The 11,930-nt window shown below is 41.4% G+C and overlaps 1 protein-coding gene across 11 annotated transcripts in view; it reads right to left on the reverse strand.

The window, feature by feature from the left end:
- ncam1a (neural cell adhesion molecule 1a) overlaps nt 1-5,729 on the reverse strand; it is a 258,851-nt gene extending 253,122 nt beyond the window's left edge. For 9 of the 11 annotated variants that reach the window (XM_039617944.1, XM_039617943.1, XM_039617939.1 and 6 more), the window contains exon 1: nt 5,479-5,729. In XM_039617944.1, the coding sequence (XP_039473878.1) occupies nt 5,479-5,530 (52 nt within the window). In that variant the 5' untranslated portion in view covers nt 5,531-5,729. The remainder of the gene's footprint in view (nt 1-5,478) is intronic. The other 2 variants (XM_031747586.2, XM_031747585.2) reach the window with 1 other exon arrangement.
- Nucleotides 5,730-11,930: the final 6,201 nt, after the last annotated feature.

The following is an 11,930-nucleotide window of genomic DNA, read 5'->3' on the forward strand; positions in this document are numbered from 1 at the left end:
AAACAGATTCAGGGACAGCTTCTTTCCCAGAGCTATCACCATTGCAAATAAGCACAAAAACAATTGAACCTGCTTAGCCATACCATACTGTCACTGTCATTATATTATGCTGCTATTCATACTGTCATACTGTCATTATATTAATGCTGCTATCCTGTAAATATCATACTTACTTTTGTTTGAGTACTTATGTTTGTTTTATTGTACCTTTTATATCTTACTATTTTTTATTTATTATATTTATTATTGCATTTTGCACCAAGGGAGTGGCACTCCAATTTCGTTGTACCCTGTACAATGACAATAAAGGCTATTCTATTCTATTCTATTCTATCTTGCCCAAGGATACTTCAATCAGAATGGAGGAGGCACGGATAAGGCCACCGACCGTCTGATTAGTACGTGACCTACTCTACCTCCTGAACACACCCATCTAGAAAAATGATATCCAAGTGGCTGAAGATGGAGAATCTGATGTACACAGGTCTTCGTCTGATAGGTGAGTGTCACTGCGTTTCGAATCGTGATCATGATGAAGTACAGTTTATCACCAGTACTGTCTGGGGCGAACAGCAGCCTCCAGGTCTGGAGAACGAAGCCAAGGAATAAGTGCCAAAAACTGCATTTCCTCTAATGCCCACTCAAAAAGCGAGCGAATCCACATAGAGTCCTGTGTTTAAAACAGCCAATTTCCCAGCATTAAAAAGCATGTTTACAGCCTCGTACACAAAACAGTTTGGGCCTCCAGAGTTCCCCCTTCGTGGCAAGTGTACAGGGGGTGCATTTTCTAAAACTCAACCATCTGCATATTGGAGTTAGTGTGCAGATGGATGCTGTGACTGACAGGGGTTCCAACACAGACTGCTGGACTACTCAGAGTCAATTACTGCACCTCTCCACCATGTCTGTGCTGTTGTTGCCTGTTGGAGCATTTTAAAAGGAATTATCTACCAGACTGTGCTGTGTGGTACAAAGGATCCAAGGAGTTTCTGTTTCAGTTTTAGTGAGTAAAATTTTTAGTATTTTATTAGTCTGCACTAATTAGCAGATAATGCAACTCAAGCACACAGGGCTCTGTGTCTGTGCTGCTGTGTGGGCTGGTTTGAGTTGAACTCTCAGGGGAGAAAGGATAATATGACATATAATAAAAGCTGCAAAAGATGGAGATCAATAAACAAATCCAGGGTAAAAAAAGCACAGCAAGAAGGGAAAAAAGAAAGCTATAGGGCGAAAATGTAGACACAGTAATGACTGAACTTTATGTAAATGTAGGCAGCAGCAAAGAACTCACATCTTGAGAATCAACTTGCAATTATGATGACAAGTCACTTGATCTGTTGCTCTTTTGCGCTTACATAAACTGTACGGCGACACAGGCGTGCAGTATTTAGCTAAACAGAAGCTGAATCCAAGTAGGAGTACTGCTATAATCTGAACAGTCCATGTACTGACGAGAATTTGATCATAACAAGCCATAATAGTACATTAGTACAAAATGTCTCCAAGCCAAATGGTGCATGGACCAGAGTGCAACTACGGAGCAAAGCTTGAAAGAGCCAGAATCTAGTTTTATTTAAAGAGCGGACTAAAAATGCCTTATAATTTTCCTGTGTTTGGCTGCTTTTTCCAGTTCCCCCAAGTCAAAAATAGCCTGTATTATTTTCATAGTGGCTTTGAACCCACCACAGCAGTTAAAGTCCCATATGTTAGCCATTTAGGATTTGTGTATTTTCTCCCTCAAAATGTTAAGCTAAAGTTTTTCTTCCCTTCTGTAGTTCAGCTGACTGATTAAAGTACACACATGCTGCTTTACAGCCAGAACAGTACATGGATTTGCACTGCTCTGCAGTTTCATATAACTGTATGAACTGAATGGCAAATACACATCAGCATCTAGCCTGCCTTCAGCCTGCAAACTTGTTGTTTCAGGAACAAAAGGAATAAAGAAATCCAACAGAGGCAATCCACTTTCAGCAAGAGAGAGGAGACTCTGACATTCTGTCAGATGCTAAAACACTGCACAGCAGTTTGCAATATCATGAGAAAAGGCGATTCAACTTAATAACATAATAATGTAATTGGATCATAAATATATGTTATCCTCAAGTCAGACTAATCGATCAGGAGTGCCCAGTAGTACATATTTTACATATTTGGTTGCATATTTGGTCAGTGCAGGGTGCTGCTGGACGATGCTGAGCTGCAATGCAACAAAAGCCAGTTTAAACTTTTACTGGCAGGCAACCCTGCTTTGGTTTTTCTATAGCCAACAGCACAGAACATGAAAGGGTTAAAGATCTGTAACTTCACATTCTTGAAGTCATAAATCTGAGGCGGTGTCATTTTCACTTTAATAAACGGGGCTTCTTTTCCCCTCAGATTACCCTGCATCACCTTCTACTTTTTCCGGTTTCAAACTGATCACCATGGATGTGGTGGCTTAATTCAGTAACACAGTCAGAACGGGCACTGCACACTCGACTTGAATTTAAGTCGAGAAAGATCACTACCTGTGTCGACTCCTAAAATTGCATTATAATGCACTTACATCTTGGAAGGTGGTGTAGCTCTGCATTCTAATGTTTGGCGCGAGCCTCAAAAATTTAATTATCATCGAACTGGAACAGAAACTGGAAATCAATAAATGTAATTAAATTGCTCAGCCCTCAAAGTGTGTGATACTGTCATTACCCCTTCAATATACCCCGGCTCCATCAAATAATGCGATCAATTTATTTGAATTTCTCCTTGTTGCAAGAGGGTACAGCTAAGGTACAGTTGTCTAATTATCTCCCTCTTGGTTCCTTTCTCTTTCCCTCCCCTGCGGAGGCGCGGTAAATTGTGGGGGTGTCAGAATATTTCGGCAGGGTCATGAATCATATGGAAGAAATGAAAACATCCCAGCACCGCTCTCTAAACCCCCATCAGTGACAGGGTGCACAAGTGTTTGGGTGCTGATTTGGAAATACCTCCAAAAATATTCTGGAAAACTTTCAAAAGCCAGCGCCAAGCAATGCAGTTTAAGGGTTATAGAAACCACAAACATCAGCCGGCGCATGCATTATCCCAACACAGCCCATTAGATCCTCGCGCAGCTCGTTGAAAGTATTTTAAGTCGGGGTTTTTTTTCAACAGCAATCACAGCATTTGTTTTCCCAGCGGTAAAAATGTAAAGTGCATCTTTTGGTTGCTGTTTGTGAAGTGCAAAATGTCAAATCCTGTATTTTAAAAGTTTGGACAGTAATCAATACATCAACTTCAAGTATCAACATCACTATCACACTCAAACCACCAGATCATACAAACAAGAAAAACAAAACCGGAGCTCCTTTGGGGGCACGCCTAGCACCACATGGAGGCCGCTTAGGTTTTATGTATCAAAACCAAAACAAGAAAAATACCATCTAATATACACAGTAATGACCCACCTTCTTCGAATTCTGTCGTCTTATCCACTCAATTTCCCCAGTCCACATTATTTTAGGCTATATACATTATTTTCCTGTGCGTGGACCCACAGTCTTCATGCTCGATTTCCCTAAATTCTGCAAAGACAGGGCTGTTGGCTTCAGCACTACTGTGAAATAAATGTATTATTTAGCCAGACCAAGACTACTGCATGGATAATTCAATACAGTCTCACAGTGCTACATCTATGAACTTTAACCTAATGATGCGTGCTCGGGGAAAAGTGACTTAGCAGTCTACCCCAAATAATGTGTCACGGCCGTGTGGCACAAATACGGGCAAGGAAAGGAAAGGAAGAAAGGAAAGGAGTCAAAATGTCAATAAATCGAAACAGGCATAGCCAGATGATAGGCTACTTTTTTAGCACATGAAAAGATTTGCCTTCTGGTCATTTTAACTGTACCTTCAGTCATTTCATCCAGACTCGGTGCCTGTATTGGCTGCAGTTAATCTCAGTAGGGGAGAAGAAAATGCTTGTTTTTTTATTTTGTTTTTTTCCATAGACAAGAAAAGCATAGACCTGTAGAGCACTGAGAAACAACAGTGCAACTGAGGCCCCGGGTTAGAATAATCATTTTACACCATAATGTACACTAAATTGAATCAAATTATAACATCAAACTATTCTTCCGCTCTCCAAGGACCCCTGGGGGTCCTCAAACTCCTCTTTGAGCACTCAGTTGCAGTGTATGGAATGGGGAGGTGAATGCAGGGAGGAGAGAAGGATGTGGGTGGTGGGAGAGGTGGGGGCTTTGGGGGGAAAAATGGGTCCCCCTCCCACCCTATATAACCATGGGAGCTCTGGGATTGGATGCTATTGTATACATTGAAAGACTATTCAGTCTACCTCAATGGATGACGAATTTCCTCTCAACCAACGAAATTAAAAAGTACGATCAAATCAGTCTGGGTCTGTGCCCAAGTCGACATCATTTTGCGCATGGAGGTTAGAAAAAAAAGCACCGCGCTGCTAAGTTGGAAACGACAGAGGAGTCCTTTTTGGCCAGAAAAACAACAAAAACAATGCCTCAGTGTCGACCTATATGATCAGAGCAGGGATGCAAAAACTAAACTCCCGCACGGACACATCAGCACAGCTACTGGTTATGTGCCAAATCCGATCATGGCACAAGTGGAAATTTGTGGGCGCATCTTATCGATCCAGAGTTTTAAGCGCATGCGTACGGAAAACAATTTGAATATTAAGGTAATAAAGAGAAAAAAGGGCAGTAAATCTGTTTCCAGTGGACTAAAACAAAGCGTTCCCGCTAATAGCGATCGGCTCTCCGGACACCCCATCCTCGGTGCGTCACGTCTCACCCAGCAGAAGTGAGAAAACCGAGGTGGACTTTTGAATGACAGTATATTGGTTTGCCGTTGACGTTTGCAGCGACTTAAGAGGCTATAAGCAATAAGCTGGCTGCTGGCATAGAGGGGACCACAAAAAGCGCCCCACTGCAACACCAGTCCCGGTCCCTGGCAGCATCCTTCTCTATTTACCCACAGGGACGAACTCAGGAGCTTAACTTTCACAGCACGCAGCACGTGTGGGGATTTTTTTTATTATTATTATTAAAAATATGTAGCATAACTTAACTTAGGGAGAACAGTCACCCCGAATGAAACAGGCTGGCCGTCTGCACTTCTCTGTGTTGTGCAGGGATATTCAAAATGCACCGAGATACGCGCCTCTATCAAACTGTATAACCCCAAAACTGAATAAAATGCGCCCTGCTTAGTAATTCATGTCGCTTTCCCTCAGAGAGGGGGAGATGCCTCACTTTTTAGAGAACTTTTGGGATAACTGTGAATTTTGCAGCGCTCCAGCTCCAAACCCAGCGCCACTGTCCGGAGTCAGTGACAAGGATGCCGCCGGTGGGACCAGAGGATGCTGCTCTAGAATCAACACGTCTCGGCCTGCGCTTTCACACAGATTTGCTTTGCCTACAGCTGGATATTAATCCCCACACAATCTAATATTAGACTAGAACAAGAAATAACTCATCTTACCTGCACAGCCGATGAATAACAATCCCCAGATGAGGTCCCTTATTTGAAGCATTGTAATGTGTCACAGCTATTCTCCTTGAAGAGCAGACGCACTTTAAAACAAGAGAGGTGTCTCTAGTGATGGGGGGGAAACAGTCTTTCCAGGGACAACAACTGATACCAGGCGGATTTTTGGTCCTTCTTGCTACCCGTGTTCGCGCCGCGGCACAACGAGAGTGACAGGCTGAAGCCGTAGCACGCACTCGCGCACGCATGCACTCAATAGATACCAGCACGAATTACTCCGCCCGGTAGGCTATAACCCCCCCCACACCCCCCCCCCCCACACACACACACACACAGACACACACGAAGGGGGCGGGCTGAGGTGAATTCAGTAACAAAGTAGTGCGCGGAGCTGTCTGTGCAGACGGCAGATGGTCACCAGAGGCTGTAATTCGGATTACTGAGCTTGCAAACCGGCTAACTATGGTTTAAAACACATAGAGTGACATATTGGTTCTAATTAAAAGTGTTATCCAGACTGCTAGAATAGCTTAATACTAAACGAATGACTGAATTTCCAAATAGTGACGGTTAGTTCACAATGACAATATTTTATTCTATTTTATTTTTAAAAATTTAATAATTCTGAGGCGATATTGTTCATATCAATATATTAGTATGGTTCGTATACATAGTGAGTACTGTTGTGAAGCATTTCAATAGCTACTGTTGGACAGTAATAAGCAGACAACCAGGGTCTTTTCTTTTTGTTGTTTGTGGTCAGAAGTTTACATCCACTCATCATGTGACTGTCATGGTAATTTGGGCCTTTCATTTCTTTGAACTGTTCTTTCACCAGGGTGGAATGACTGTACTTTTTCACTCACTGTGGGTGTATACACCACTCTGCATTTAATCATTAGTTACTATTAATCTCTGGCTCTCTTCCACAGCGTCTTTTGTCCTGTCTTCCTCCCATCACCCGCAACCAGTAGCAGCAGATGGCTGCCCCTCCCTTTGCCTGGTTCTGCTGGAGGTTTCTTCCTGTTAAATGGGAGTTTTTCCTTCCTGTTGTTGCCGACTGCTTGCTCAAAAGAGGCTGTTTGATTGTTTCGGTTTTATCTCTACTATTGTAAGTTCTTTGCCTTACAATATAAAGCACCTTGAGGTGACTGTTGTTGTGATTTGGAGCTATATAAATAAAACTGAGTTCAACTGAATCTTTAATTACTTTAAAAATCAAGAACTGGTTGCACAAGTTTGAATTTATTTTAGATTTTCTCTAATCCACAGAGGATCAAAAGTATTCATACAGGCTCAAATATCTACATACCCTCCCACTAAAAGTTAACAAGTTGCACCTCAAACAGATGGTTTTGAGAGCCATCAACAAGCTTCTTTCACAATTCTGGCTGGATAATTGAATATTCTTCTTGGTATTTAAATTACTTGGCTTCCTGGCTTTCAAGTATAGTCTAAAAATTTTCAGTAGGATTGAGGTTGGGGGCTTTGTGAAGGCCATCCCAGAAGCCTAATGTTAGCTTACTTTATCCATTCCAAAACCAGTTGCGAAGTCTGTTTGGGATAATTGTCCTGTCGAAACATCCAAATGTGTTCAACTTTCAACCCTCCACCTGTGAGATGAAGATTAATTTGAATGTAGTCCTTTTTCATTATTCCATCCCCTTGGTGTAATGCACCAGTACCACTGGCATCAAAACAGCCAGTGTAAAGCTACCGCGACCATGCTTGACAGTTGTTACAGTGTTCTCAGGCTTGAAACATGCACCTTAGTCCTCCACCTGTTACCTCTTATCATTGTGGCCAAATAGCTCAATCTTTATGTTCAAAGACCACAAAGACTGACCATGAAAACCTTTCTCCAGAAGGCATTCAGTTTCTCCATGCGGGCAGCTGTAAATTTCAGGCGAGCTGGAAGGTGTCAATTCTGGATCAGGTTTTTTTTCTTGATTGCCATGGACTGAGAAGTTCCCAATGTAAAACTTGCTTCACTGTGGACAGAGACACTGATATTTCAGTTTCCAATTTCCAAGCTAGATCCTTGGTGGTTCTTCGGTTGTTACACACACAAACCATTTTCCTCTCATCTCAGGGTGATAGTTTGGGTCTTCTTCCAGACCTTGGCAAAGTGGTGACTCATTTGAATCACTTGTATTTGCATACAGTTTTTTGAACTGATGCTATTGGAATCTGCAGTTGTTTAGAAATGGCTCCAAGAGATCTTCCCAGTTTGTGTAAATCTACAATTCTTATTTTTAGATTTTTACTGACTGTTTGTTCTGAGTGACTCATTGGCCAAGCAAACCCCTTTGATGCTGGCAAGGAGAAACTACCAGTTGCGCATTTTGTAGTGCCACTTACTAAAAGATTTTAAGTGAAGGTATGCATGCTTTTGCTGTGTGTATCAGAAAAATCCAAACTAAATTCAAGACTGTTTTTCAGTCATTAAAGATGTATATTGTAGAATCATCCCACAATGAAAAAAAAAACAGTTCAAATAAACCATTAAAAGTCCCAAATTGCCATGTCATTCATACCCATGATGAGTGCATGTAAACATCTGACCGCAGCTCCATATGCTACTGTGCATTTCCAGAGAAAAACAAAGAGAACAAGCTGTTAACACAACACTGGCAAAAAGTTGCCCTATGTCAAACTTGTTAACACACAACTGCCACATCAAGCAGATAGAAGAAAAGTTAGCACTGATCTGAAACTGTGTTCATGCCCACCTGGTGTATGCCAAATTCAATTGTCGCTCTATTGTCAGATCACAAACTCGGGAGTACGACTCCAAATGCTCAGCTATGTTAATTTGTCTGCCTGCCATTTGGTGCCGGGCAGATAAGCTACAGCTGTGATCAGAGCTTCTTTGCTCAAAGCAACTTCCTGCTGCTGCTGCTGGAAACAATGCTGATGAGACTGCACACTGTGAAAGCATCACCACATTAACTACCTTTTTTTGGATCCTGTTCTTCTGAATCCCTCCATCTACTTGCCTCATCTGTGCAGTCCATGCATCCCCATCCTATGACCAGCAGGGATATTAAGATAAAGCACAAGCCTTATCTTTAAAAAACAAAAAAGCACTGTAGTCTGGGACACAATTTGATGACACGATATCAAAAATCAATTCTAATCCGATGTGTACTTTGTCAGAACTTGGTGAACCCGTCAACGCTACATTTTCAAAAATGTGTTTAATGATTTACTGTCTTGCGTCAGTGTGCGCTTTAAAGGCCATAGTAATAATAAAACTAAAAAAAACAAACACAAAACCTAGTATGTAAAACTTTTTTTTTTCACTGAAAAAACTAGCTAGCTGAAAAACTATTTTGAAGAAACTAAAATAAAAAACTATTTTTTTGTTTGTTTTCCTTTTTTCCTTTTAGTCTTTGCTAATATGGTTATATTTGTCTAGCCGGAGTAGCCAAGGTGCGACTATAGTACCACTGCTGCGAGCTTTTAACAGCCTGGTATGTGAGGGAGCCACTCAATATGACTAATTCAAACTGATCAAGCTTCTGCTGAACCTGATACAGTGCAGTAACTCTACAAAGGTGCCGCTTCACAGCCAGTCTGATGAGGTGGAATGATTACACAGACACAACCCATTCAACCTACTTTCTGTGAGAGATAGAATTAATTTAAACCTGTCCTTTGAAATCTTCAGGAGATTGGACTATAGAGTACCGATAGCCAGCTCCACCTCCATGCAGATTAACATTCTCTATTTGGGTTTTTTTTCTACAGCAAAAAGATAATTGCATTTCCCAACCTGGGTCGCTGCTTTGTTGTTTTCTGTCCACTGTCTGCCGTCTGCAATTTGGTTCAGAGAATATTGTGAAAAAGCTTTTGTTGGGAGAATTGCAAGGTATGATGAATAACTTTGCTTTTATGTTTTGGGGACCGTGAGCTCCATATTTAACTGCCAGGGTAGGTTGTACATTACTCCTCTGCTGGATTGTTGTGGCTACTCTGAATCCACTTCAACTAATGGATTTCAGTCATCTGGAAACCTACCATGGGAATTTCTCAAATCCATCTTGCGGCATAATCCACATTTCCTCAACTCATCATCATCATTATCCAACCTCCACTTCAGCTCTGTCCCAATTTAGTGCCTGCTTAGACATAGCACCTGCGGTTTCATTTCGCTAACACCCTCATGTGCTGGGACACGGATATAGTTAATTATTGACACCTCCTTCTCTATTATGTGTGAATAAACCAGGAGAGCTTCATAAAATATATCTGGTGTGTTGCTTTCCTTTTTCCATCTGGGTGTTTACTACCTTATTACTACCTTATTCTGCAAACACTGTTTTTGGTAGCTAGCTGGCTAACAAGACTAAAAGAGAATTCATGGTACAGTATTTGTCTGAAATTCTTCGGTTACACAGAGTGAAAGATTCTGGGTATACAATGAGCAAAAAAACAAAAATCACTTAGCCGGATGGTAGGGGTGGGCGGTATGAACGGCATACGGTAGAAACGATATAAATTTGGCCAACGGTAGAGATTTTGACTATACCACTCTACCGCGATAGCGCATGTTGATGGTGTCATCAAGCTGTGCGTTTTTTGGAATTATTAATGTTGAATTCTCTCACAGCTGCTCTATTCCCATGTTGTTGCAGTATATTAATGACTAACCTCGTATTGTGGATGGATTATCTCAGTTGTTCTCCTGACTGAAGCTTGGTCCGTTTACAGCATCCTGCCATGCAATTGCATTTGTCCCAAACCATCAAAACCCTCCCGTTATTTTTATTGAGTGGAAAAAAGTTAGAGTTTTTAACTCTCAGTGATGCTGCAGTGTTTGTTTGACTTTGGGACCTGCAGCGGACGGAGTTTTGGATTACCCCACAAGGCTCCTGACTACGGTAGCCGTAATGCTCCAACACTCCATCAAGCGGTGCGGCTTCATAGCTTTCCAAAGTCGTACTAAAACATTTTTTGACAGATTTTTGAGCGCTGTGTATCACATAAAATCGGTCCGAGGTCAGTAAGCACAACCAGAATTCATACATAGGGTGCACCGGATTATAATGAACACTATCGATTTTTGAGAAAATTAAAGGATTTTAAGTTTGCCTTATAATGTGGGACATACTGTATAGTGTACAGAAGAAAATAATATATCGCGATATATATCGTTACCGCACATGCTTCAAATTATACCGCGATATGGATTTTTGGCCATATCGCCCAGCCCTACTGGATGGTGATGGTAGGTAAAATGCAGATTGAAAAGCTAGCTTAAACAGGGATGCCGGTTCAATATAAAATACGAAGAAGAGCAAAAAGATAATTCAAGATTATCTTTAATAGATTAACGTTTTTCTTCATTCCCAGAAGTTCTTTGTAACTTTGATCTTCTCTGCAGCAAGAGTGTAGACAATATAAAAGATGAATGTAGCTAATGTACAACTAGTGAATGATCTACCACATGGACTGTGCTTCATTTCATTTCAATTGAATTCAATTCAGTTTTTTTTATACAGCACCAAATCACAACAACAGTCGCCTCGCCTTTATATTGTAAGGTAGACTCTACAAAAATATATACAGAGAAAAACCCCACAATTATATGACCCCTTATGAGCAAGCACTTTGGTGACAATGGGAAGGGAAAAACTCCCTTTTAACAGGAAGAAACCTCCAGTCGAACCAGGCTCAGGGACGGGCGGCCGTCTGCCGCGACTGGTTGGGGTGAAAGAAGGAAGACAGGATAAAAGACATGCTGTTGCATGTGCATGCTTCAAACTTCAATGTTTTGGCTGTAGCCTTACGTTCCATGTTTGCATGAAAGGGTGAACTGCTGAGTAATTAGCTACTGGTTACCAAGCTTCATTCCTAACCGTATATGTGCATCACACAGACAAAGATATATTACCAGTTAGCTGAACTAGAAAATGAAGCACAAACTTCTTGGATGCTGTGCACAACACAGAAAGCACTGATGTTAGATAAATGAGTCCATTAAATAGCTCTGAAGGCACCAACAGTAGAAAACCAATGGAAAGCTCCAGCTCACTTACTCCAAATAGTGGAGATGAGGCTCAGTAGATGCCCACTGGCTGCCTACTTTGGCACATCTGTCAATCAAAATAGCCGTGCCCATAACTCAAATATCCAGGCAGATGAGTAATGACCAACATTAGCACAGTCACAATGAAAAAAGAATGGTATTTATATAAGCATTTCAACTCTAACTGAGCACTCAGTATACCGTCACACACATTTATACATCCCATTTTTTATGCCTGTATTTTGTCTAACAATCACTCTCCATCAGGGGAAACTGAAGGTTCAGTATCTTGTCCAAGGATTCTTTAGCATATAGGAGGAGCCGGGGATCTTCTAAATGGTGAACAACCTGCTGGATCTCCTGAACCACAGCTACCCCTAAACAAGAGTAACACAGCAGCAGGATGGTGTAG

This window comes from Oreochromis aureus, linkage group 10 (assembly GCF_013358895.1).
Source record: "Oreochromis aureus strain Israel breed Guangdong linkage group 10, ZZ_aureus, whole genome shotgun sequence".
In the NCBI taxonomy this organism is placed as follows: domain Eukaryota; kingdom Metazoa; phylum Chordata; class Actinopteri; order Cichliformes; family Cichlidae; genus Oreochromis; species Oreochromis aureus.